Below are 24,697 nucleotides of genomic sequence, written 5' to 3'. Positions count from 1 at the left end.
AAGTAATGTATAAAAATCTTTGTTCTTCGGGGATGATGAGAGTTTTACAAGCACCCCTAAATTACTCCAGCCTTTCCTTCCAGGAACTGTAAAGATGGTGTCTTGAACAATACATTTAGATGGTGTCTCTAATACTCTATTTACTGGGTTTTTTTCAATAATTTCTGTCACAAATTCAGTGAGACTCACACTAACTTTGATAGAGGAAAATATCAACATTCACTGGCTAATAAAAATTAAGCCCAAACTTCAAAAATCAAAGTGCATTTTTAATGTTTCATTAGCTGAGGACTTCTCGCTTCTCCTGATATCAACATTTAGGCCTAGTATTAGGGACCCGTTCAGCAGAACTGTTTGTCCTTCGATTATTAATTAACCCTTTCTCTGCACCTGCAGTGCTGCAGATCTTCTATTTACTTTCCATTGAACCCAGCTAAATGCTTGTGTGTACGTGGCATACTGAACAGCACAGCAGGTGCAAGAGAGCTGAAGGTAGCTGAATTGCTTGGAAAATTGTTAACTGTATTCAGATTGCTCGAACTGAAGGATGCTAATAGAATTTAGAAGGAAACCTGTCATCTTTGGAAATAAAATTCATTTTTGCTGAGGAGGTGGGTTATACAATATCATCTAACAAAGCACAAGAGATTGCATTGCAAAGAATAAGCTTCTATTAGGGTGTAATCCTGCAAGGTGCTAATACTCTGGCTTTCAAGCAAATCACTTCAGCATGTAATGAACTTCAACTGTAAAGAGCTTCTGTTAAGCATATGCTTGCATGCTTTGCTCGCTCATGGCTGCAATGTTCAGTGCCTGACAGGAGTGAGCAAGCTCTGGAGATCATGTTTATAAAGACAACCTACAGTTTGTGACTCAATATCATACAGTTCTGATTTTAGGCATCTGGTCACCACAATGTAATTTATTGTCCTGGGCCAGAAACAGTGGGAACTGACATAAAATACAGATAGAGGTACATCTCCAGCACACAGAAGATCCTTGAGAGCTGAATGAACTTTTTCAGACAGAGACTAAGTGGCTGGATGGGAAGTTCTCCTCCAAATTTAGGCTGCAACTCTGGGATTCATAACCCTGAATTATCTTCAGAAGTTTGGAGATCTGTATCCAGTTTCCCCTCCTTCAAGAAACACAAGCAGATGCACAAAACACACACACCAAAAAAACCCACAACCCCTAACTCCAATCCTCTTCCCCACCTCCCAAAAAACACACAACGCAGAAAATCCCAAGAATGAGATTAATTTTTTATGCTAAAAGATATACAAGGGGATGAGATCATACATTTGGTCTTTACTGATGTTCCAGCTCAACCTCCCCTCTGGCTCTGAGCTGCTGGTGACTTGGAACTATCAGACAGAAAGCTCATCCCTGTGATCCTTAGATACAAACTAATGCTTAAAGCAACTACTGTAGCTACCCACGCCTGAGGATGATGCTACCATTTTGAGTAGATACTACTTTACATTTCTGATAGATAAATTTTGTTCACAGGTCATTGAGTATAACTGAGTATAAGAAACCCAAGATAAACCCCTATGATTTTGCGATAGTTCGATAATAAAAGCTCTTCCTACAAAACCCTCCAATACACCTAGGAAAAAATAATATAATAGAATCTTTTTTCACAGACTGATACAAGATGCAACTGTTGCTATATGAGGAAAATACTTACAGTTCAATTTCTTTACAAATATGTGGAGGCAGTGTACAGTGCATGAGGTTTTGCCACTCTTCTGCTGTACAAACACTGTGGTAAGATAGCTTCTCCATCGTTACACGATAAATACACTCTGAATGGCGAATTCTGTGGTACATCTGAAAAAGGGAAGTCACTCCTTAATGAAAGATCTGCAAAAACGTTTGTACTTCTGGCTGCTCAACTTCAAATATTAGTAAATGAACAGATTATATGAAATCCAGTACTTCTGGAAAACCGGGCCTTCTATCACATCATACTGCATCTACTCACTTGGGTAAACATCTAAGGCTCAGCTATGTTTCACTGTGTCTGAGCTCTCTCAAGACAAAGAACCAAAGTTCAGGAGCTAAAACCAGAACTCAGTCCTTTGCATTATGCTAACAGAATTACTATAACAGTGAAAACACAAGTACAGTTAATTACTGAATGGTTCAGACAGCTACTGCAGACATGGCAAGGTTTAAAAACAAGTGAGGACACAACAATTTTACTCTGGAGCAGTACACCCTGAATGGGCATATTCAGGGCATACTGCTGAAAAGAGTGAACTCACACACAGTGGGTGATTGCATAGTCCCAAGTTTCATTTGTAGGTAGGCCCTTCTAGTTGTCTTGAGTCACACGGAACAAGTTTAAGTCATTGGTAGTAAACTTTGCTGCCCCAGTACACCGACAGCATGATATTGGTAAAATAGTTTAATACAAATCACCAGGCTTATCTGGCATCACATTGTATCTTATCTGGCATGAAGACAACACATTTCTTCTGCATTGCATTTTTTATTGCATTTATTGCATTTTTATACTTAGATAGTAACGATCATTAAATTGCTTATGCTTCCTACAGTAATCGTAATTTTTGTGACAATAAAGGGTTTGAAAGCAAAAATAGCTATCCACTCTTATGTAAAACAATGGATAATTACGAGTATATAGCACAGCATATAAATGTATATATTGGTATTTTTTAATATTAAGCATATGGAATTGTGAGAATACATAACATCTCCATCCCACAGTTCAATCTGTAAAACATGTCATCTGAATTTATAAAAGCGAATAAGAATCATACTTCCTAACGGAAAGAGAAGATAGGCAGATATATTCACATTTCAGAGCTTGTTTAGCTACATGAAATTGAGGTATCCGGAGTACAATTATTTCAGGAAGCATAAAATGAATCCCTAGCATCCTCTTAAAATACAATTATTCAGCAAAGAAATTGATTCCTCTTTTTTCATTAATTCAACGAAACGAACTTATGAATCTCTTTAATAATCTGGAACGTTAAAATCCTTAAATAGGATTCTGTCTTCCCATTATATCCAACAACTTACAAAACTGTAAATAAAACTTACATTAGCACAGTGTAATGCTAAAGCACAAAAGACTGCAAACATTTTAAAGTTGTTCTCATCAGTTTTAGAGAAGGCACTTCCACTTATTTTGTTCACCATCTGCACAACACCTATTACACTTCCTCGGCTTACAATAGGCATGCACAGGATATTTCTGGTTGTGTAGCCTGTGTAGAGGTCTACATCTCTGGAGAGCCAGGAAACAGAAAGGAAAAAAAGAAAATAGTTAATATCATTAATTAATATCTATTCTTCGATTGTCAGAAATGTTGATGTACAATACACTAAATAGTTTTAAAGTAGATGTAATTAGTATCTGCAAGAAGTTCACCTCCAAAGCTCTCAAACACTTCCATCTACTGTGTCATAATTAGAAAGAACATTTTAATCCTTTAATCTCCATTTGCAAGATAAAGAATTAACACTTCCTCAAACATACAATCAGCTTATTCATAAAATTAAAGAATACATGCAGGTACTTAGGCATGCTATTTGTTAGTGAACTTCTTTTCCTCCTCTGAAACTAGTTTGAAGGGAGGCTAATAAAAAAAAAATCAGCAGCTGTTTACCTAACTGGGCAAAGTTCTGTAACCAGAAAAACAACTAAATTGGTCCCCATTATATTAATATTTTATTAAAATAATACTTTTTATTGGTATCTTAAAAGTATCTCTGATGGCTAAAGTATTTAAATAGATACCTATAGGTTGTCTCCTCATCACAGGATCACTGCTCTATGAATGAATCCTAACAGGAAATTTAAGTAAAAGGTTTGGTGAGCTATATTCCTCTCCCGTGAATAAAATCCTACCTGTTAAAGCGTGGATCTGCATAGGCATCAGGGATGTTAAGGACTTCTCCTGTTCTTGCCACTTGACCAGCTATTCCTTTTTCTATAGAAAATCTGCAGAAAATAAAAATGTGTGTTAGCCACAATACGAGCCACCAGGAAAAAAAGGTTTTTCCAGTCGGGTCTGTCTCGGGCACAGTACTGGACATTTGTTCCTGACCAGCGCCATTTTGGTGCTTTTAGGAGAAAAATCTTACAAGACAACAATTAGCAGTAATTATTAAAATAAAAGAGCACATACCAATAGACACTTTCTGAAAACGTTTTATATAACTACATAGTTTAACACTATGCCATAATATGATCATTTCAGTGACAAAAATTCAAGGACTTCAGTAACTCTGAGGGCTGTACCTAATAAACACAGCATATATACGGAACCTGAGACTTTTGTTTACCTTTAAAAGCTATTAATTTATCATCACTTTCACATATTCATTTTTTCTTTAGGTACTTCATAGGAAGTATAGAGCTTGTCTCTTCGAGGGCGAGGGGCAATGGGATTTGGTAAAACAAATTTTGAAAAAAGACCAGTGGAAATTTCAAAGCTGAACATTACCTGCATTTGCCATGTACACTTCAGAATAACTAGCTTGTTTCATCTCATGACATGCAACAACACCATGGTACTAACTGCATCGCTTAAGCACCACAAAAAAGCTAAATGCAACAAATGTGTTCTGGAGCTGAATCAGAAACATCTACGAGTCTGTCTTGCAAGAAAATAATTTTCAGTTCCTTGACCTAAGCCAGCTATTACATACAAGCACAATAGAATCTGTGGAGAAAAATAAGTAGGAAGAATCACACGTGGCACGCTTTCAAACCTAGATGTATCCGAGTAGTATCCTGTGAAGTTAGTGACATAGCTGATAGGATTCCACTCTCAACAGCCGATTTTAGGTTAGTTTCTTCTGCTGCATCTTAGGATACATACATCACACCAACACAAGGCTCTATCCTGATGATTGACTCAATGTCCCTTTCCTACAGATACTTAAGTTATACTTCTCTCAGTACAGAGCACCGGTGAAATGGCTCACATTCTTGTACTCAGAGTCAACATTTCAATAATTTTCACACAGAAAAGACAGAAAGATGCAAGCAAGAAAAACAGTTATCAAGAAGGAGTATGGAATTGTCTGTTAAGGCAGGCCACTTTCTTTAATTTACACCACCTCCTCGCTTGTCAGTATGGAAATGCCACCAATTTTGACTCCTTCCATTCTCATGCACACAATGTAGTAAGTGGGAGTAAGTCTGTCTAAAGGAGTGTAAGTAAGTGAAGACATGAATCACATTTCCCAGAACTTTATAAGGAGGAAATGAAAAATACTCTGAGAGAAATCTACGCTGAGTATTTTAACAAAATTTTAGTGCAGGACAGTTAGTCATATGTTTCTTTCTTTTTATGAAGCTGCAGGTTTAAAACCTGTCTGTCTTTGAAAATCTCTATCTGTATCTATTACGGATTCCTAATATTTTAGAAGTGAAAAATGTCATATTTACTTTGTTGTTTTATCTCTTCCATTAAAAAAAGTGCAGGTGCAAAAATGATGTGCTGATGACATGAACCAGAAATACACATCAATTTTAGGCAGAGAATCTGATGTATTGATTACAAGCCCATATACATTTTCAAATTCACCACTTCAAGCATACTTTAGAATTACAATTTTTTGTAAGTTTCAAAATACTCTAAATTCACATGAGAAAAAGTAAACTAAATTACTGAACTTGAAATCTTCAAAACCAATGACCAGTCTATACTAGATTCTACATACACCTAATCCATCTGAAAGAAGTACAAATTGTGATTTTCTTGCTTTGTTTGTGCTTGAATCGCACAAATTTCAATTCCTCTTGGGAACCCTCTTGGGAAAAAAAGTCCCACACTGGCAGACTATGGATTAGGTGCACCTTTACCTGCACCTTTACCTACCTCAAAACACCTCTGATTTTTTCCCAACATGATTTCCAAAAGGACCGCCTCCGGAAGACGGCATTTCCAGGAGTGACGTTATAGCTTCAGAGACGCTGTTTCGATGGCACTGCAATGTCATTCCCAGAAGTACTACCTTCTGGAGGCGGGTCCTGGTGGGAATGATATCACAGTATGACAAGTATTGTCAGGGTACCTGCAGATAGGCACAGAGACTGGGTAACAAAACGCCTGTACTTCTGTAGTTATAATGCAACTCTGTTTGCTAGCCACTCTTACCTTATTTCTTTGGTCTTCTTGAAGACAGGTTTTCCATCATTTTCTTCTCCAATATCAAAAAGATCTGAATACAGCTCCTTATTTTTGTGGTCAACCTGGAAGAGTGCACACCTATCTGCATTCACCAGGTTTTTTGCATATATCTACGGACAAAAAACAAAACTAGAGTTAATGGTCGTAAGTTAGACTATCTTCAGTCATTTATCTCATAAAAACGTAAGTCCCTAGAAGATAAAAGTTTTGAGAAATTATCCAGTATGAAAATCTGTTTGAAGGACCATCCACCTTCACAGTAATCTTGTAGGATACAATTCAAAATCAAAGTGTGTCTTTTAGTAAATATTTTTTTGTAAATTAGAGTTTTCTTCTCTTTGAGAAATGCAGAAATATATTCTGAGGTTTGAATATTTGCTGAAAGAAAAAAGACTTTCTTATACATTGTTTTTCAAGTACAAGGAATGTTTTTCAGAATGGTACCCTTCCTCCCACTACGTTTAGATATTATTCACCTTTACTTGATTTTAAATAGATAGGAAATAGCAAGACCTGACTTTTTCTGTTTATCTTCAATGCAAATATATTGGTATTGAGCTTCCAGCAAAGACAGGCATAACAGAGGCTAGTGTTTATTCCTAAAAAAAGCTAAATGAGCCTGTAATACACAACAATGAACAAGATTAGAAGCATCATTATGGATTGCTCTATGCAGTGGTACAGGAAATAGCTGTGCTCTCCTTTTGCTAGGAAGAGTTCTTGCACAAGAGTTGAGACTTAGTAGTTCTACATGAACAAACCAAAGCCCACAGTCAAGAAAGTACCACAGGACACCAATAGACTTGTATGGTCTCTGTTATACTTGGAACCAACTAGTTTTATCTTTGCAAAACTAACTGCCAGCTAACACTGATTGTCAGAACAGAATCTTGTCGTGGGAACACAGCAGCTCTTCAATGAAATGTTTCTCAGACATACAATGGACTTTCTGAGAACAGAGGAAACAGTGAACCAAAGTCGAACAAGAACACTGTGTGAACTTAAGATGCCATATAGTTAGTCAGGCACAAGAACCTGCTCTATCCAGTTCAGATACATCTCCTGTGTTTCTTATCTGCTCAGAAAGTATAGTAACTGCATCATAGATCACGATCTGAGGTGGATCCACTCAACTTTTAAAAATTGTGTCATTCAGCCACAGAAAGAGGGTGACTACACCTTGGTGTGCAATGCACGCAGGTGGCATGTCAAGAATTCTCAAGACTTCCATGTGAATAAATTAACTTTCTCCTCTTCCCTCGTCTTTCAAAAATAAAACCAAAAACCTAAAATACTTTATTTCATATTAATGCCAATAGACAAATGTTAGACTTTGGCAGAAAAAACCTATGAGACAATAAATCAGTAGCTAGGAACTCTAATCCCCTATCATATGAGCGGTGTAATGGGAACTTCACAGAAACAGTTCAGTAAAAAGTCAGGGATACAGCAAGCTAAAAGGAAAATTTTGTGAAATATTTCCCATTTGGAGCATTAAGAAGTTTAAAGATTTCGACACCTCCTATGATTTATTCCTTTGCTCAGAGTGAATATAAAGTGTGCCAAAAAGTACAAGGGGTCCAGTAAATGCTTCTCTGCACCTATTCAGGAACTGTATCAGATTTCTTTATAAAACCAACAGCACAGTTTTGATGTTATACAATTAAACTTCTGTGTTCTACTGCATATGACTCAAGAACTTACCTCAACCATGACTCATGCTTTTCAAAAATAACTGCTTAAACACTAGTAATTGAGAGAAATAATTAATGAGATGAGAATGTCTTACTTCTCTAGCTCAGATCCAGGCCAGTGGCTGAAGAATATGAGTACAAAAGGTATGCTTTGCAATTCTCAACAGGGAGGCCAGGGACCACCTTTTGAGTGGGTTGCTCATAACTACTCGAGCATGTTGGCAAAAACACCCTTATACCACTAACTTTGCCGAGGCATTTTAATGAAAATAAAAATGAAAAGAATGATAAAATCCCTGTACTTAATTACTACAGGAACAAATAAAACTTTAAGTGCAATCACCAAAGAGTGATGTAATGAGGTGAAATTGAGTTCCACACTTTACTCACTGTGAGACACAGAATAAGCCACTTAATGATAAAATCACACTCATAAAATGGAAATAAATGTGCAAACATGTAATTCAATTAATTGGCCCAAGAAACAGCCATCTGCTAAAGCTTACAAAGGAAGCTGAGTATGAAGCATCTACGCAGGTTAAAATGCAGAATCACGATGCAGCCAAGTGTTGGAAAAGAAGATGAAAGAGTAAGCGTATTTTACTGCCAATTGTGTTTTCCACCAGACCTCTATCCATAGGGAGAAACAGGGAAAAATATCAATATTTGTTCTCAAGGCCATATGTTACATTACACAAATTCTTTTAAATGTTAAGCTATTTTTAAGCAGTTCATTTAAATTGGAAAAGTCAATGTTCAGAAATGTGTCCTATGTGCAGAATTCTTGACTGTGTACTAACTAGAATAAGGCAAACACTGCAGAATATTTTCCATTACTAATTCAAGTTTCTAAATAAAACCACTTTAATACTGTTTGCATTCTAAGTTTGTCGTCTTTGAATAGTGTAGCTAAGAATATCACTTTGAAGACTGGAGCAAGTATCGGAGTACTGTTGGAGAGTAATTTTTTGAATATGCAAATTGAAAGAATAGTATCTCAGACCTGGTTTACATTCAGGAAGAAGAACTGCAGCATGCAATGAATGTGCCTAAAGCTAAAAAGCATAATTCATACATCAAACACTCAAAATGTGCTAAGAACAAGTCCATATGTATTTGTAAACACTATTCAGGAAATAATTCTGAATTAAAAACTGACTCAGAGAATTATAATCAGTTTCTGAACTTTAATTCATTGATTAGTTATTTCAAGAAACGTGGCTTTAGTGGTTTTTAGAAAACACTGATTGGCTCTGTCACTCTAGCTATGGGTATAAATACTTCTGCAAAGCAAAAGGTATGTCATGTCTTGCACATCTCATTCAGCAACTGGAACAAACACTCTAGGAGTTATGTTTGACCTCTAGTCCCTCCTACAGACAATAACTTCTCCAGGAGTGCTTTGCAGCATGCAGCAAATTGAATTTAGGAAAAAGGAATCAATACAACAAGATGAAATAAAAAGAAAAGCAGAAGCCTTTCTGTCACAGTTTTCAAACCTTCTCTAAAACACAACAGTAACTAGTTCAGAGACAGTCCCATTTCATTACTTATAAAAGCTGTGAAATGACATTGTTCCAACAATGAAAAATCAAGCTGACCTTTGCTACTTTCTTCCATAGAGAGACACGACTCTGTTTGGATTACATGTCCATTATAGACAGCTCAGGTATTTCAATGATGCAATGTCTTACTTCAAGGCACGGAGAATGAAGGACTTTAATTACTAAGACTAATAAACTTTGAAGGGAAATAGACAACTTACCATTATATGTTCAAGTAGAGAATCTATTGCAACTATATTATCAAAATACGTTCTGCAGAGAAAGAGAGGTCAGTAAATATTGGCATTTAGTCAAATAGCTCTCAAATGGCTGTCATGGGCTCTTGTTTCACAACCACTTAACCATTCAGTAGAGCCTGGATATGTGAGGACAGATCTTTGCACTTTGAAAAGCACTGACTGGCTTGCTATAGCACAAGGGAATTGAGAAATGGTCCTGGATCTTTTCCTTTAAGCCATTACTCTACAATGTCAGAATTGTAGAATATTCTCCATAATATATAGAATTTTCTCCGTAGAAAAGAAAGACCACCAAACATTGCCTACCATGGACTGAATAGGCCCTTGCTGAGCAACAAATCAAAATGCTTTTGCACCCTTTACACACAGAAAATTTTAAAAGGAGAAGTAAAAAGGAAAGGAGAAGCAATCCAAAAGGCTTTGTGGTTGTTTTTTTTTTTAATTTTTTATATATAATATAACATATTTCTATTACATAGAAATACCATATGTTAGATATGCTATCTAACATACTTTCAAAATACCTCATTAGGTTTATGCATAGACAACTATATGCTACGAACTAATGAAAAATATGTATTGTAGATAAGTTCACATAACCAACCCTTAACACTATTTAAAAGGCAACAATTTATAAAACTCCTAATGAGTCTTCTCTATCAACCCAGGTGTGGCACGTTGAAGTTGCAGGAAAAAAACTTATCCTGTGATTTTTTTTTTTTTTTAATGTATCTCATTCTTACAGCAAAGTGGTAAGTGTCCAAGGACATTCAAGAACATTGAAAGATAAAGGTCAAATTTATTAATAAAAGAAGTCTAAATCTTCCATATGCCACGTCTTAATAAACACTGGATTACAATGTCCCCAGCAGACAGAAAGACATTGTCCCATAGCCTTGAACATACACACAGCTCAGTTCTGTTTGGGTCTAGTGGAAAGGAAATATCTAACACGCTAGTCTAACTTTGTCAGGGACATGAAGAGGTGGAGCATTGCATACTATGCCCTTTCTAAAATGTTACAGAACATGTGCCAGTGACATTGCATACTAAATTTCCTCAGTGAATAGGAAAACCTCTTTCTATGTAAGAAAAGGCACTGACCCTTTCTAAGAGCAAACTAAGTATTTTCCTGCAGTAAGTCTTTACGTACATGAAGTTCATGAAGTTGTTACTAAAAGATACCCAAATTTTGTGGCTCAAAATTAAGGGATTCTTCTTTGATAAAACTAAACAATTCTAGCAATTGATAATGTTAATTAAATATTTGCAGGATTTATTGTAATTTTTATCTTAGAAATTTAAGATAACTACAAAGTTCTTTAAAACAATCTCAGTACTATGTACTGGGAGGAAATTGCCAGCCCATAAATTTGGGTAGATTAATCCAGAGTTTTCTGGTAAGCTAGCTCAGTACAGATGTTAGCAACATAAAAGCACTCTGGGAAAAAAACATAATGGTGCAAGATACTTCAGCAACTGGGTAGCCCTAGCAATAACGTGCCCTTTAGGAGACACATTCTGAACCTAAGCTGAAATAACAGAAAAGGTCATCCCTGAGGAAAAATGCTGGGAAAAACATCTGGATACAACCAGCTTGCCCTCCTTGCAAGCGGTAGCCTCCTCCCTGTGGTGTATCACTCCCCATTCCAGCCGGGTGGACTCAGCTGCCTGCATTCCTGAGCAATGGCATAGGAATCTTGGACTTTCTCTAATCTCATCAGTTTGAGAATTGTTCATCAAGACCCACAGAAGTGTTCATCTGAGACACCTCATTTTTTCCACAATATCATCAGTCCTTTGCGATGCACTTAAGAGATTCTTCAGCCAACTAATTTGATAAAACACTGTTAAGCACCCCAGACTGTGTTTTACCAAAAGTACAACTCCGGTTTGTCTTTTCATTTATTGGTTATCTCTACTATTTAAAGATGCTAATAGCAGCAACAAAGAAAAAGAGATGAAGGAAGAGCAGATCACCTAAGACATTAAGCTGACTTTGCAAGTCAAACACTCTTACCATGTTTTCAATTTAATCTTGCATTTATTGTGACAAGAAATTAAAAGAAAACACACTGCATGCAGCTACAGTCTTGGAAATGAAAGCAGAGCCTCCAGAGAATGCAAACAATGCGGCAGACCTGATTCTCTCAAGGAGTGTGCACTCTCTGAACTGTGCTTATTTATTCATGTGTGTGGGTATACATATGTGGCAATAAAAGTGGGGAGGAAGCTGAAGCAGGCTAACTAACTTTTCATGAAGTCCTTTCAAACCTTCTAAAATTAGCTATGAAAAGGGATGGCAAGCCTATTTCTTGCTTTTCTAAAGAGGCCCATTTTTAGCTCTGACAGAAGAAGGGGGAAAAAAGAAAAAATAAACATGCAAATTCTGTAAGGTATAATGGGATGTTACACTTGCTTCTGCACCACCACCAAAAAAAACCCATTTATCAGGTTATACACCACTCCACCCACAAAATTTGCTCTTGTTCCTGTGCTGAACTTTGCCCACCCTCCACAGGGGATCTTTGCACCTGCTTGTGAGCTACAGTGTAAAACATAGGTAGATTGGAAAAGCCATGTTAGAAAAGCTCATCAAAATATATTGATGAGATTTTAGTGCAAATCACACTTACTTCGATACATCAAGCAAGAAGTCATTCAGTTCAGTCTGCTTGGCAAGGCCCCGGCACACCTGGAAGCACAGATCATATTATCATTTGCTCCAGAAGAAGTGAAGTTGGAGGGAAACTGAAGTCACACAGTCTACCCATTTAATATGTATATAAAAAACCACCACTACTAGGATATATATGTTACAACACTGTGTCAAATTAAAAGCTAGATTTTTTTGTGCTGGGCTTCAATCTTAGCTATCTAGGTGCTGAGTTAAAATAGTCAAATGCAAATTACATCTTTCTTAAGACTCTTTGAAAAATGTTGGTTGTTACACTTGTTCATGCTGCCTCAAAGGCTGCCACTGAACGTGGTTATGGAATCAACTTAATGACATCTCCTTATCCAGACCCTCAGCTCTTCTGAGAACATCAAATATTTTGTTTGCTTTCTTCCTTACCATACTTTCACCACTTTTCCCCAAGTTGCAAAAAAGCACGTAGACACAGTTGAAGACTGACACCAGGCAAGTCTAAGTAAACTAAGTAGCAGATGATATACGCTCCAACTTTGGGAAAAATCAGCATGAACGTGAACACAAAAAAATAGTATGCATACTACATTCTAGATGCAAAGTGTTAGATGAAGCAAAGCTTTGAACTGTATTTTTACTTCATCCAATTGCATACTCTCTATCTAAAGTACAGTTGTACACCTGTATATTATTAGAGCAAGCACTGAGGTCTAAAAAAGAAAACAAACCTAGGTAACTAGGTACAACTTCTTGACGCACACTGCTTCCTAAAGCTCCCCTGTGAGTCTGGTACATACAGCCCAATGCCAGATCAAAACTCTTGCATTCTTCTCATGCAAAAACTTGAGGCAGGCAAACTTTCTGCTTAGCAGAAGTGAGATAAAGAAAATGACCAATGGACAAGCTTAAACTAAACTTTCCATGTCCTGTTTGGTGATGCATGAAAGACTTCACAGTTAAAGAGGAAGTCATTGTTACAATGAAGCTACAACTGCATGCAATTGCAATTCTACTAGCCTACAACAGGATATGCCAGCTAATTCTGCCTATATGTGCAAGGGTTCATGACCACTCCGAACAAAATCAATGACTTCCAGCACCAAGGTGGCAAATATTAGAGTCTAGAAAAGAAAAGCAGGAAGCGTTATGAGAATCTTCTGCCAAGTGTATGAAAGACACCTTGAAAAAAAAAGTCACAAACTTCCTTCTGTGAGCTGACAGAAAAATCTATTTTAGCATCTTCTGTGAGTTGTTGGAATATGTTTAGTTTCAGAATTGCTAATAGTCTTCTATTACCAATAGTCTTACTAATAGTAGCTGAAGTAACAAAGCCTGTTAGCAAAGCTGCTGAGGTTTGCTAGGGCTTGCATTGTGTGGAGTTTCATTAAGCACCTAACTAGGGTCAGCACGAAGCATGCTTAGAGGGAGCAGTTACAGCACCACGAGGCAGCTAGCAAGGATGGCTTAAAGCAGCTTAGCGAGCAACACCTAAGAATCTCAAAATGAATACCAATGCAGGAGGAAAGCGACCAGCTGGTCTAGTAGTTGCCTTTGTACAAGAAGAAATTTGTGAAATTGTTATAATTCTGCTTTAACAAATATTTATCTACTGTTGTTAAAGTTTCTTTTTCCTTTAGGAAGAATACCGTTTGTTAAGTTATTTGATCCATGGTTGCAAGTGAGGAAAATAAATTCAATGAACATCAAAAACGTTAGCATATTTTTTTCATGTTCAGGGGAAGGGCTTGAATCAATTTTTTAGTAACAACCTCCACTTAAATTTGATCATAATCCTTGTCCCTACTGATCAAGTTCTGGCTGAAGGGTTACGCAATGAAAAAAAAAAAAAAAACATCCAGACTTACTTGTACTTGATGTATTGCTACTGAAGCCCATGCAAGATTTGCTGTTGCAACCTGAAACAAAAGAGATGGAATTAACTCTGAAGAAACCTTGAAAAGTGCACATCAGTCACATACTCTTTTTCTTCATGTTGCTGCTAAGTAAATTGAGCTGTTTTAGACAGGCAGGCATTAACAATTTGTAGGAAGACAGTTATTTTGTGAAAGTTTCAGTATACTTGCAAGTGTTTCAATTTTAGTACGGTACATTTGGTCACAGGATACCAATCCTCACTTTTTTTGTATCAAAAAAATGCCTACTAATACTCTTCAGAACCAGTATGGGGAACCCGTCAGCTCAGAAATACAATATCAAAACAAACATCCCATAAGCCGAGGACTTTAAAAAAATCATTATGTATAATATTGTCGAAAAGTATTTGCCATAAAAAAAAAAAAATAACAACATCTTTCTGGGGCTGTATCTTTTCAGCCACAGCTACTTCCAGCTGTAAACAGGCACTGTTTCTTTCACTACAGTTTTGATGGCAGAAGAACCAGACCTGATCGCTCAGCTCAAGAGTAGTGTTTCATATGACAGTTTCCAGGCAAAATGTCAAACAGATGTCATGTAAACTGCAGTTAAGTAAGATGTGCTACCATGCATAATCTCCTGTCCTTGAAACACAGGAGCTTTATAGGAACACAGAGGGACAGAAGTACAAGAGGTCTGCTGCTGCATACCTTCCTAAGGTACTGGGGGGTTTTGTGTGGGGTTTTTTTGTTTTGTTTTGGTTGGTTGGTTTGGTTTTGGTTTTTTTTTTTAAACAGAATACATTGTACATATTTTATAAAAAATGCTAACGGTATCCAAAGGCTTTCTGAAACCTGAATATGAAAAGAATGCTTTAGAACACTCAGAAAGTGACCTTGAAATATCTTAAATTTAGTAATACAACACTTTTATTTAGCAGCCAGTCTTTTTCAAGCAGAACATTCATGAACTTCAGTTACAGAAGGTATTTCAAATAACATAAAAGATTCATATTTCCCTAGAACAATGCATGCATTTCTGAGACCTATCTGAATTGTAGATCAATTACTGTAACAGGATAATTTAAAAAATAAATCCCTTGTGTGTAAACATTATAACTAGTGAAGCCTGGTTTCATATGAATGCCTGTTCTTTGTTCTGCGAGCAGGGACACTGGAACCACCATACTAATCCAGCCTCCTACCATGATTCTTACTGGTGAAAAAATACCAGGTATGACACTGAAGCTGAAGCAACATGGACTGTCCAACTAATACACATGAACATCACTGGCTACTCAGGTTACTCCTAAAAAGAATACACAACTGACGAATATGGATGGTTTTTCCTTCCTTGGAAGGGTAGTTTTAGTATCACTTGTCTGCAAGTTTTCTGTTCTCTTCACAAGAATAATTCCTGTTCAGTACAGCTAAACTGCTCCATTGTGCATCTTGTACCACTATCAAGACAACGGACCTGGCTGGAAGTCACTCCATGTCCTAACTTCCATGTTCAGGTTCCCTTTCCTGGGGAAGGGTACAGAAAGAAAGGAATGGTATATTCATCTTAACATGTAGAAGGGACATAACAAGGATCCTCACCCAGCCATGAGAACTAAGATGTACTTCTAAAACCTTTAATACAGTAATAGCCTTTGAGACATCTGCTCCATTTTCAAATTTATTTGTAGTTGTCTAATAACTCATAACTTCGGATTGACAAATGGACTTGCATGGACAACGTAGCTGCACGAGGCTTATACAGAAACAGTAAACCATGCTGTGTAGAGGACATCGTTGGAAGTGGGAAGATGGATATGAATAGGAATATCTGGATGGGGAAGAATCAGAAGGAACAAAAGCAGAAGACAGCTATACAAATGGCATCTAGATTAGCAGGTACCAGCACACCTACACACATCTAGGTCAGGAGACAAAGGACAGTGAGTAAATCTTAACGACTCAGAGAGATGGGGCAGGCTAGAGAGACAAAAGGTGATAGCTCCTAAAGGCTGAAGAAAAATCTGACCTAAAACCAGCACACGGTTGTCAGCTTGGGAAGAAACAAAGAGACGTAATGACTCAACAGCCAGCATCTCTCGCCTTCCCATTGCAAGGCATCCTAGAGACACTATCTGGATACGTGTATCTCTGTGTGTGACTCTTGGAAATACCACCTGGACACACAGATCTTCGTGCCCGAGAGCATGTGGGTGTAAGACTGTGAGTGCAAATACTTGAAATCTCTTTTGCTTCACTTTTGTTTTGAAATAAAACCACTTTTCCCCTCCTGTGAGACCCAACATTTAGAGTTGCTATACTATGATTTAATTTTTTGACATACGATTTACATTTATATTTCATTCACTGGCTCTACTTTAACCTCTCTAACAACTCTGTATTGAATTTATAATCGATAAAGAAATCTTGAACCTGTTTTTCCAGAAAACAACACAAGGTAAAATTCCTGATGCATCCATGTACTTGTATATACAAATTTTACCTCCTGTGACTGAAAATACAATTCACTACCTGTTTTTTTTTCAATAAGTAACATTCAATGAGAGCAAATATCAAGTACAAAAAAGGTAACAAACCCCACAAGAGTGAGAGAAGAAAGTCTGGGGGAGCTGAAGTGCTGACCATTGCGGGGAAGTGGGCAAAAGCTGGGCATGAGCTCACCTCTTGGTGAGTAAGGTGGAAGGCTTCTTTGCCCCAGTGACGGTAAAGCTCCAGGATACCAATCAGATCACCAATTGCAGTGACAATTGGTAAACACAGAACAGATTGGATACGAGTCCCTGATTCCAGTCCAGTACCTTTGGGAAATCTCTCATCCTAGAAAATGCAAACATAATCTGATAAAACATAAATATCATAAGATTAACGTGAAAGATATACTGACATTTTCCTCCCTCACCTGGATGATCAAATCTGCAGGAAAATTATAAAATTCACTAAAACTCATATCTCTCAGCATACATACATACAGTATTAAGCCATCTACTAAAAAAACGCAACAAAAAAGTCTCAGCATTAATTTACATGTACAGATAACCTTATTGATGTAAAGTCTGAATTAGCAGTGATACTAGACCCAGCTTTGGGTTGGTTTTTTTTTTTTCATATATCTCAAAGACAGCAAAACCAGCACTTCATTGCTAATACCAGTCCAGATTAAAAAAAAAAAACCACAAACAAACAAACAACATTACCCCCCACCCACTTCCTCCCCCACAAAAAACACAAAGCATTTGTAATCACGAAGTGGACTGCTCAGATTTCAGTGTTACCAAGCAGGCAGCAGTGCTGGGGAGAGAACAAAACCCGAAACCTGAGGCTAAGGGTTTAGGTTATACAGAGTTATAATCCCCAGCCAACTCCTGATGAGGAAAATGTGTTCCCCAAAAATTACGCATACAAGAATCTTTCTCCTTTCCTTGCTTATGCATTCTGAATAGACTGCTGCAAAAGTTTTCGGAAAAAATGTTAAAATAATCCTACCATCTGCTATAAAAGCTCAAATTAATGACTTTTAATCAACACAGGGAATGTCTAACTCTATACCTTCAGTTCCCCATGTAGGAAAACTCACAAAGACCTGACAAACCATCCGGATGTTACAGTTAGTAAGGCAGTAACTAGCTGATTTGAAGTGTGCGAGACCCACTTCTTGCATGTCAATCCTTCAGTATTTGCTTCATACCAGATGTTCCCTGCAGGCTGTGCTTAGGCAAGACAGACACTCCTGTAAGACTGATAAGTCTCTCCTTTCTTAAAGAAAACAGAAAGTAATCTCTACCTTAATTACTAAGATGACAATCAATCTGATCGGCTAGGAACAAACGACAAAAGCGAGTGGGAAGCACTTTGCAACATGAGCTTTCACTTATTAATTCTGTCCTCCCCCAAAAAACAGCTGGCAATTCTATCAGCAAGCACTTCCTTTTCACTGCTGAGATGCTCCTAAAATCACCTGAAGCCAAACCATGTCACCAAAATGAGCCTTACTGTTCAGTCAATAATCCACGAATACTGTAAAGCCAGAAAAAACTTCAAAACTCCACCTCACTACCCGCCACCCCAATTTTATTATGAATGTAAAATCAAAATATACAGCCCTTGTATACAAGGATCTAATGATATTAAGCCCTATATGTGACAATTTAATCACTAAATGTGACTGAAAAAAGCTAACAACATATAAATTCTTTATAGTCCAGGGTGTAGAGAAAGCATGACCTTTTACTACACAGAAAGAGGCTCCTGCCTTTTGGTTTTGTGGTTCTGTTTAAGTGTACTCACATTAGGCATTTGGTATTTTGTTTATAGCCTGAGTTTGCCCAACAAAGGTCATACATTTTTTAGCAAATATTTTTTTAAATAGAGACAGCAATGTCCAGTTTTTGTCCACAGTACCCAAAGATTGTTATTCTGGACAGAATTCAAAAGAACAGAAAACACTGAAGAGACAAGAGAATTTAAACTTCCTTGGTGTTCTCATAACCAGCTGATCATAAAGTGTTCTCATAATGTACACTTTAAACACCAGTTTTATACGATTGCATACATACAAGTAGAGGATTAAGTTTTTCAAAAACTTAGAAAGGACAGACATACAGAGTACCAAAAACTATAGTTTTAGAATTTTCTGAATCCTTTTATGGACAAAAGCCTGAATTTTGATATTGGTTATCTTAGTGTGTCTTTCATGTAGGTCTACTAATATTATAAGTATTCTAGCTTTACATTAGTGTAAGCAGAGAACAAAATCCTGTCTAATAACCAGATTCTGACTGAAAGGGTTTTTTTTCAGCGTGAGCCCTGCATTATAAGCAAATAAAACTTTGATTCATTATATGGAAGTCTTGTTTGGGATTAGCTCACTAAGTATTTCAAGACAGGAGGCCAGGAGTTTGACTAATAGGGTTTTTTCCTCTCCAAGTGACTATGGTACCATTTCTTCCCTTATCTGACAACCAAAAAGATATTAAAAGACAAAAAAAAATATTTAAAATTAAAAATAAATGAGAGATTCTGAAATTATTCCATCGACCTAATACAAACTCAAATTCATCTTCTTGGAAGCAAGACAGATATAAAACCTATCATTATATATTCAGCTCAATAAACATTTGAGCACCAAAATATTCGTTCTAAGAACATGCTGTAATAAACTCATTAAAAAGAGAAAGCTTTTTACCCCCAGAATATCTTCTACTAACAACGTTTTTCTGGATCTGGCTACATAAGCAGATACTGTGGTGCCATGTGCAATGGGCCCTGCAGGAATGAGCCGTGGTTGTCCTTCTTTAGCTCCTGGTGGTGTAAATACACACAGACTCTAGTTAGAAGGAAAAAAAGAGAAAAAAAAAAAAGAATGTGATTAGAAAGCATGGTTACTTTTACAGAGCTAAAGTAGATAATGTAAAGAAACAGCTTTTGACAAGGAAAAGTAGTTGGATGAACTCTGCCTAACCATTTTAAAATCTTAGGAAATCCATAAGGAATTCTTAGGAAATCTGTAAAGTCACTATTCAGATATTGGGTAATTGTTCTGCTGAAGTCTGTCATCACTTATATCAGGGTTGGATCGCACATACCTTGAACGCACAGTATACTGCATAAAGACTCACAGAGTAAGAGAAAGATGCTTTTTTTCTAGGGTGCACTCGCGTATTTCAACAGAAAATACTCAGAAAGCAGATAAACTCTTAAAATTTCTTGTTTCTCTCATCCCAAGGTAATTTCAAAATTAACCTAACACTGTATTTCCTGTAATCCAAGTGACTGCATTCATCCCCTGTACTAGAAAAAAAACATCTATCTTACTTGGTATCTACTTAAAATTGTCTCCTTTGTTGAAAAGTCTGGTAATTATTCTGTAACAAAGATATTGAACAAGTTAACACCACCAGAATGAATGGGATTGCAAATGTTATCTAAAAAAAAATAAACACACATATAAAGGTTAAACCTGCAAACCTTTCTGTATGCCAACCACTCTTAAAACCTAAAATTTCATTCCCTCTTGGATTAAAAACAAACTTTATGGAACAGTAGAGTGCTGGAAAACAATGTCCCTATCACAGTTTCTTTAAGATTTTCTGTTATTTTTCCCCTCAGACAACCTACGAAGAAGCAGTCCGTTACTGACAACCAATTTTAAAGTCATAAAACCACAAAAGAACTTGTCTCCAATGCAATCATCAGGAACAGTTCATTTTACAAGCAAAAAGTTTCATCTTCTGTTTCATTTTTCTACCTTCACCTCATTACATCCATCAATTTATGTGTCTCCTAACACTACAGAAATCCCAGAGACTCTCAAAATTTTAAAGCATTTATCACTGTCACACCCTATTCAGCATAGCAGAGCTATTACTCTTTAAGCACAAAGGGAATTTGGGCACATGAAGAACAAATGACATGGCAAAGGTTATATAGTGTTACAACAGTAGGGATCAAATCTGTATTTCCAGGACTTCAGCTTAACGTTCTAATATCTGAAGCCATCCCTCCTTATACATTCTTAATACTAACACAACAAAAGCACCACCTCAAGATTCACCTGCTATTGGCAAATTATGTTTTCCTATTTACTATAATTAATGTTCCAATTTATTTCACTGATAAATCTGTAAGACTGGAGTATTTATAGAGAGCTCCTGTAGTAACTCTACTGCTAAATAGCTACATGATTTTAAATTACGAACCTAAAGCATATTAACTAGATCCTTGCAAAGATCCTTGTAGGAAAATAGAAATTTTTAGAAGTTATTTTATATATATACAATACCATAGACAGATGATAGTGCCACCACAAAACTTATTACTAACATTCTCGGTAAGAACGGCCACGTGTGTCACTCCTTTGTAGTGATTAATTTTACTGTTAGACTTGGTCTTCATTAGGGCTGCAATGAGGATCAATCGCCCAAGATTTTACTGCATCAATGGTTATGATAATTAATATTAAATATGTCTAATCTGTTTCCTACATTTATCATTCACAAAGGTTTCTGTAACAGTAGACAAAAGCAGGTGCACAGGTATTCCAGGTTCAGTAGGTAAGAATGCAGCATTGCCTTGGAAGACTAACAAAGAATGAACAGTTTGTTCAAGTAAGATTTCAGCTTAGGCTTAGCAGTAAGCAGAGAGCTTAGCACTGGAATTGTTATTTAAATATTTTGCCATTATATGCATACTTAATTCCCTGCAAAAAACAAAACAAAACAACACAACAGAAAATTTTTAAAAGTCTAAGGACTTGATTCATTAAAGAAATTAAGTCACTATGAAATCAATGGCATTTCACTTTTTTTGCTCTTCTAGCCCTGTGTGGTCAGTATCACTGTAACACCTGAATTCCTCACAATCCCTAACTACGCATTACAACTCCTCTGTAAGTTTGGCTATTCTCATTTTATAGATGGAAGCTACAATAAAAAAATTGTATTAATACAATTATTTTAGCTGTGGCTCCAATCACCATCTGCGTATGAACTTTACAGCTCATCATTAAGCCTTAGTGCAAGGCATTCTGTAGGCTATGAGCTAGAGTGAGCCAAATGGATCACAAGACAAAAAACTCCAGTGCAAATGAAAAGAGACAGACTTCAAAGATCAATAGTTACCAATTTGGACCCTATGAGACTGGTTAAATTACTGAACAGAGGCTGCTTTCTAGCACAGAATACGAAAGGTAAAATTTGCATGTGAAAATACAGCATCTACTGTCAGCTGTAGAAAATGAGGTGATGATACGAGAGGCATCCTCATAATTATCATTCTTTTATTCTGCAAACATGCAAGGCACATTACAAACAATTCAAAAAAGAACACACTGAAATGTTCAGAAACTAAGGAGATGCAATACAACGCACCCTACGCAGGTACTCCTGCAGCGATGAAGGTACTGTAACGGATTGCTGCTGTAATGGATTAACAGAACTTTGGAAGGAGGAAGTTGGACTTTAAGGGAAAACAAATGGTCAAGGAAAAGTATGGAATTCATAGCCAGAACAAGGGTGAAGTCTTTCCAAGAAGAATCAGTAGTCTGATGGTTAGGGCATTTACTGAGTTCAAACGAAAAGCACTCAAGATTCCGACAAAAACAGCAACTGAGTATTTCTCTTGTTCTTAAGGAGAAAGTCAGGCAGTCTCAAAAAGTTCAGCAAGACAAGGAAAAGAGTTTTCCATCCAGTTATTCATTTGCTAATACTGTGCTACAGTTGAGAATTAAGCTACCTTAAAAGATAAAATAGAGCTGCCACATAGTACTTTAGTTCTGACAAGTAATTTCAGCAGCTTTAGTTCATACGTCTCACGCAGCTGGAAGGACAGATACTTCTTCCATGGATTAGCTCTACTGAGCACACACGGTATATGCTCCATTTTGATGTCGTGCATTACAGTACAAGTGCTTCAAATCTTGAAATTTTCTGTTTATTCTGATCCCAAATCTCAACCCTGTTCTTCAAACCCATTTACACTCTCAGATTCTTTAAAGAAAGAGTTGCCTTTAGCAGTGGAAGACATTAGAAAAGTCAGAATGTTTATTTTTCATATGAATTACAAGAATGTGCTACAAAAGGAAAGCACAACACAAACATACACACAAAACCCAAACAAAAACCATTAAATCAGTACATTGAATCTGACAGAACAAGCCTGCTCAATTTACCAGAATAAAAAGCTCCATTTAGTCTTACTTTCTTATAATCTAATAAAATACATAAAATTCTTTATGAAAACAGCTTCACAGATACTTGCTTTCATAAGCTTCGGTTTCATATGTTTACATGCACTTAAATAGAATGAAAAAAGACCATTTTATATAACAGATCTAAGAAAAACACCTCATAAAAGAAGTAGATTATTCTAATAAAACTAAAGAAACCACAGTTCACAATGTATTTAAATCAGTGTTCTGATTTTAATTTTTTTAAATTTTTTTTTTTTAAATCAAAGAAGCTAGCAAAAGGTTTAGGACATAAAGCGCACAGAAATACTGAAAGACATACCTTCACAAATGTTTGACCTGCTACACTATGTGCTTATAGGAAAAAGATTTAGTATTAAAAAAATACTTCTATGGTAGGAATAGTAACACTATAATGTGTTCAATACTGAAAAGGTGGTTTGTATTGTAGAGTATTTGAAAATGTAGGACATGAAACACAATGTTTAAAGTCTGAATTATTTAGTCTAAGTAGTGGTGTGGGTGAAATTAAATTAACAAGACACTGGAGATCACAGCTGATCTCTCCAAAGATGAACACTTTTATTCACACCGTTCTTCTTTTTCTTAAGTCATAGTTGGTTCTTCATGCCGAGATAGCAATGTGTGACACTTAGCAAAGAAACTGTGTCACTTAAATTACATGTATAAAATGTGCTTTTCCACCCCGGTCTCCTGAATCATGCCCATAACTAAATATAAAACAATGCACAAATCTTTCCCTTCTGAGAAACAGCTCCTTAAAACAAACTCAAAAAAAGAAAGAAAAAACCAGAAAAAAACCAAACAGCCACTTTCACCAGAAAACAAAGAACTCACTTCTTCCACATATAAATATTTTTCTCCAGAAAAGGCCTTCACTGGATCTTCGATGGATCTTCAGTATCAACTGTGCCAACACCATAAAGTGTTGCTAGCAAAAGTTGCTTTTGCTAGCACAGCCTTTCCTGTCTCCTTGTTTATCAGCTTGGCTGGTAAACGCCCCTGTTGCATTCTGCTGTGTGCAGGCATCCCTGTACCGGAAAAACCTCGCTTCCAATGATAGAAAGAGTTTTGCAGAAGCACTCCCATTCTGCCTCTTATGGCAAACTACAAACCCCACTGCTAAGAGGTCAGTGATCAAAAAAACTCTTCAAATTACCCAGCACGTCCTAAATTTGCCACTATTCCTCTTGACTCTGTACAGGTAGAAAAGTATGACGAGGCAAAGACAGAGCTCCACCTAGACCTCAAAAAACAACCCTTGATCTCCAAAGCCACAGAACAATTGATAATCTATCTGAACCACGTAGCACTATGAAAAAGAAAGGCAAATTTTCTCATAACCATATATAAGCTGCATTTAGTCTATAAACTTTAACCACTCCACATTCACCTTATATATACACCTAATAAAGTTTCATGACTGTTCATACAAGCCACATATGATCAACTTAAATCTGAATGAATTTACACATTTATTGCCAATTAAGGATGTAGAGATTTCTCAAACTTTCTTGGGGTTTTGTTAACAAAGAATTTGAATCCTAGAAGCCATAATCAGCAACAACAGCCAAACAAAACAATGGAAAAAAAAAAAACCAACCTGTGCTCTGCTCTACTACAGCATGCTACTGGAATTATCTCTGAGGCATCCCACAGGCACAGCTTTAAGGGACTCTCTTTAATAACCACTGCTCAAAACTAACCAGCTCACATTTCCATTTTTCCTTTTGCTTAAGAAAATACTTATAAAATAAAATGTACTCTA

General features: G+C 36.6%; 1 protein-coding gene across 1 annotated transcript in view; it reads right to left on the bottom strand.

Annotated features, from left to right (window-relative positions):
* Positions 1 to 24,697, bottom strand: part of PDE10A (phosphodiesterase 10A) — a gene marked incomplete at its 3' end in the record, with an annotated part of 88,990 nt that overhangs the window by 3,099 nt on the left and 61,194 nt on the right. Inside the window, 9 exon segments of the mRNA XM_010142662.1 lie at positions 1,694 to 1,836; positions 3,079 to 3,265; positions 3,890 to 3,982; positions 6,150 to 6,292; positions 9,642 to 9,693; positions 12,317 to 12,375; positions 14,196 to 14,246; positions 16,887 to 17,042; positions 19,408 to 19,548. Coding sequence (XP_010140964.1) covers positions 1,694 to 1,836; positions 3,079 to 3,265; positions 3,890 to 3,982; positions 6,150 to 6,292; positions 9,642 to 9,693; positions 12,317 to 12,375; positions 14,196 to 14,246; positions 16,887 to 17,042; positions 19,408 to 19,548 — 1,025 coding nt within the window.

This window comes from Buceros rhinoceros, unplaced genomic scaffold (genome assembly GCF_000710305.1).
Source record: "Buceros rhinoceros silvestris isolate BGI_N320 unplaced genomic scaffold, ASM71030v1 scaffold1689, whole genome shotgun sequence".
NCBI lineage: Eukaryota > Metazoa > Chordata > Aves > Bucerotiformes > Bucerotidae > Buceros > Buceros rhinoceros.
Note: the sequence above shows the minus strand (reverse complement) of the source record. Positions and strands in the feature narration are given on the sequence as shown.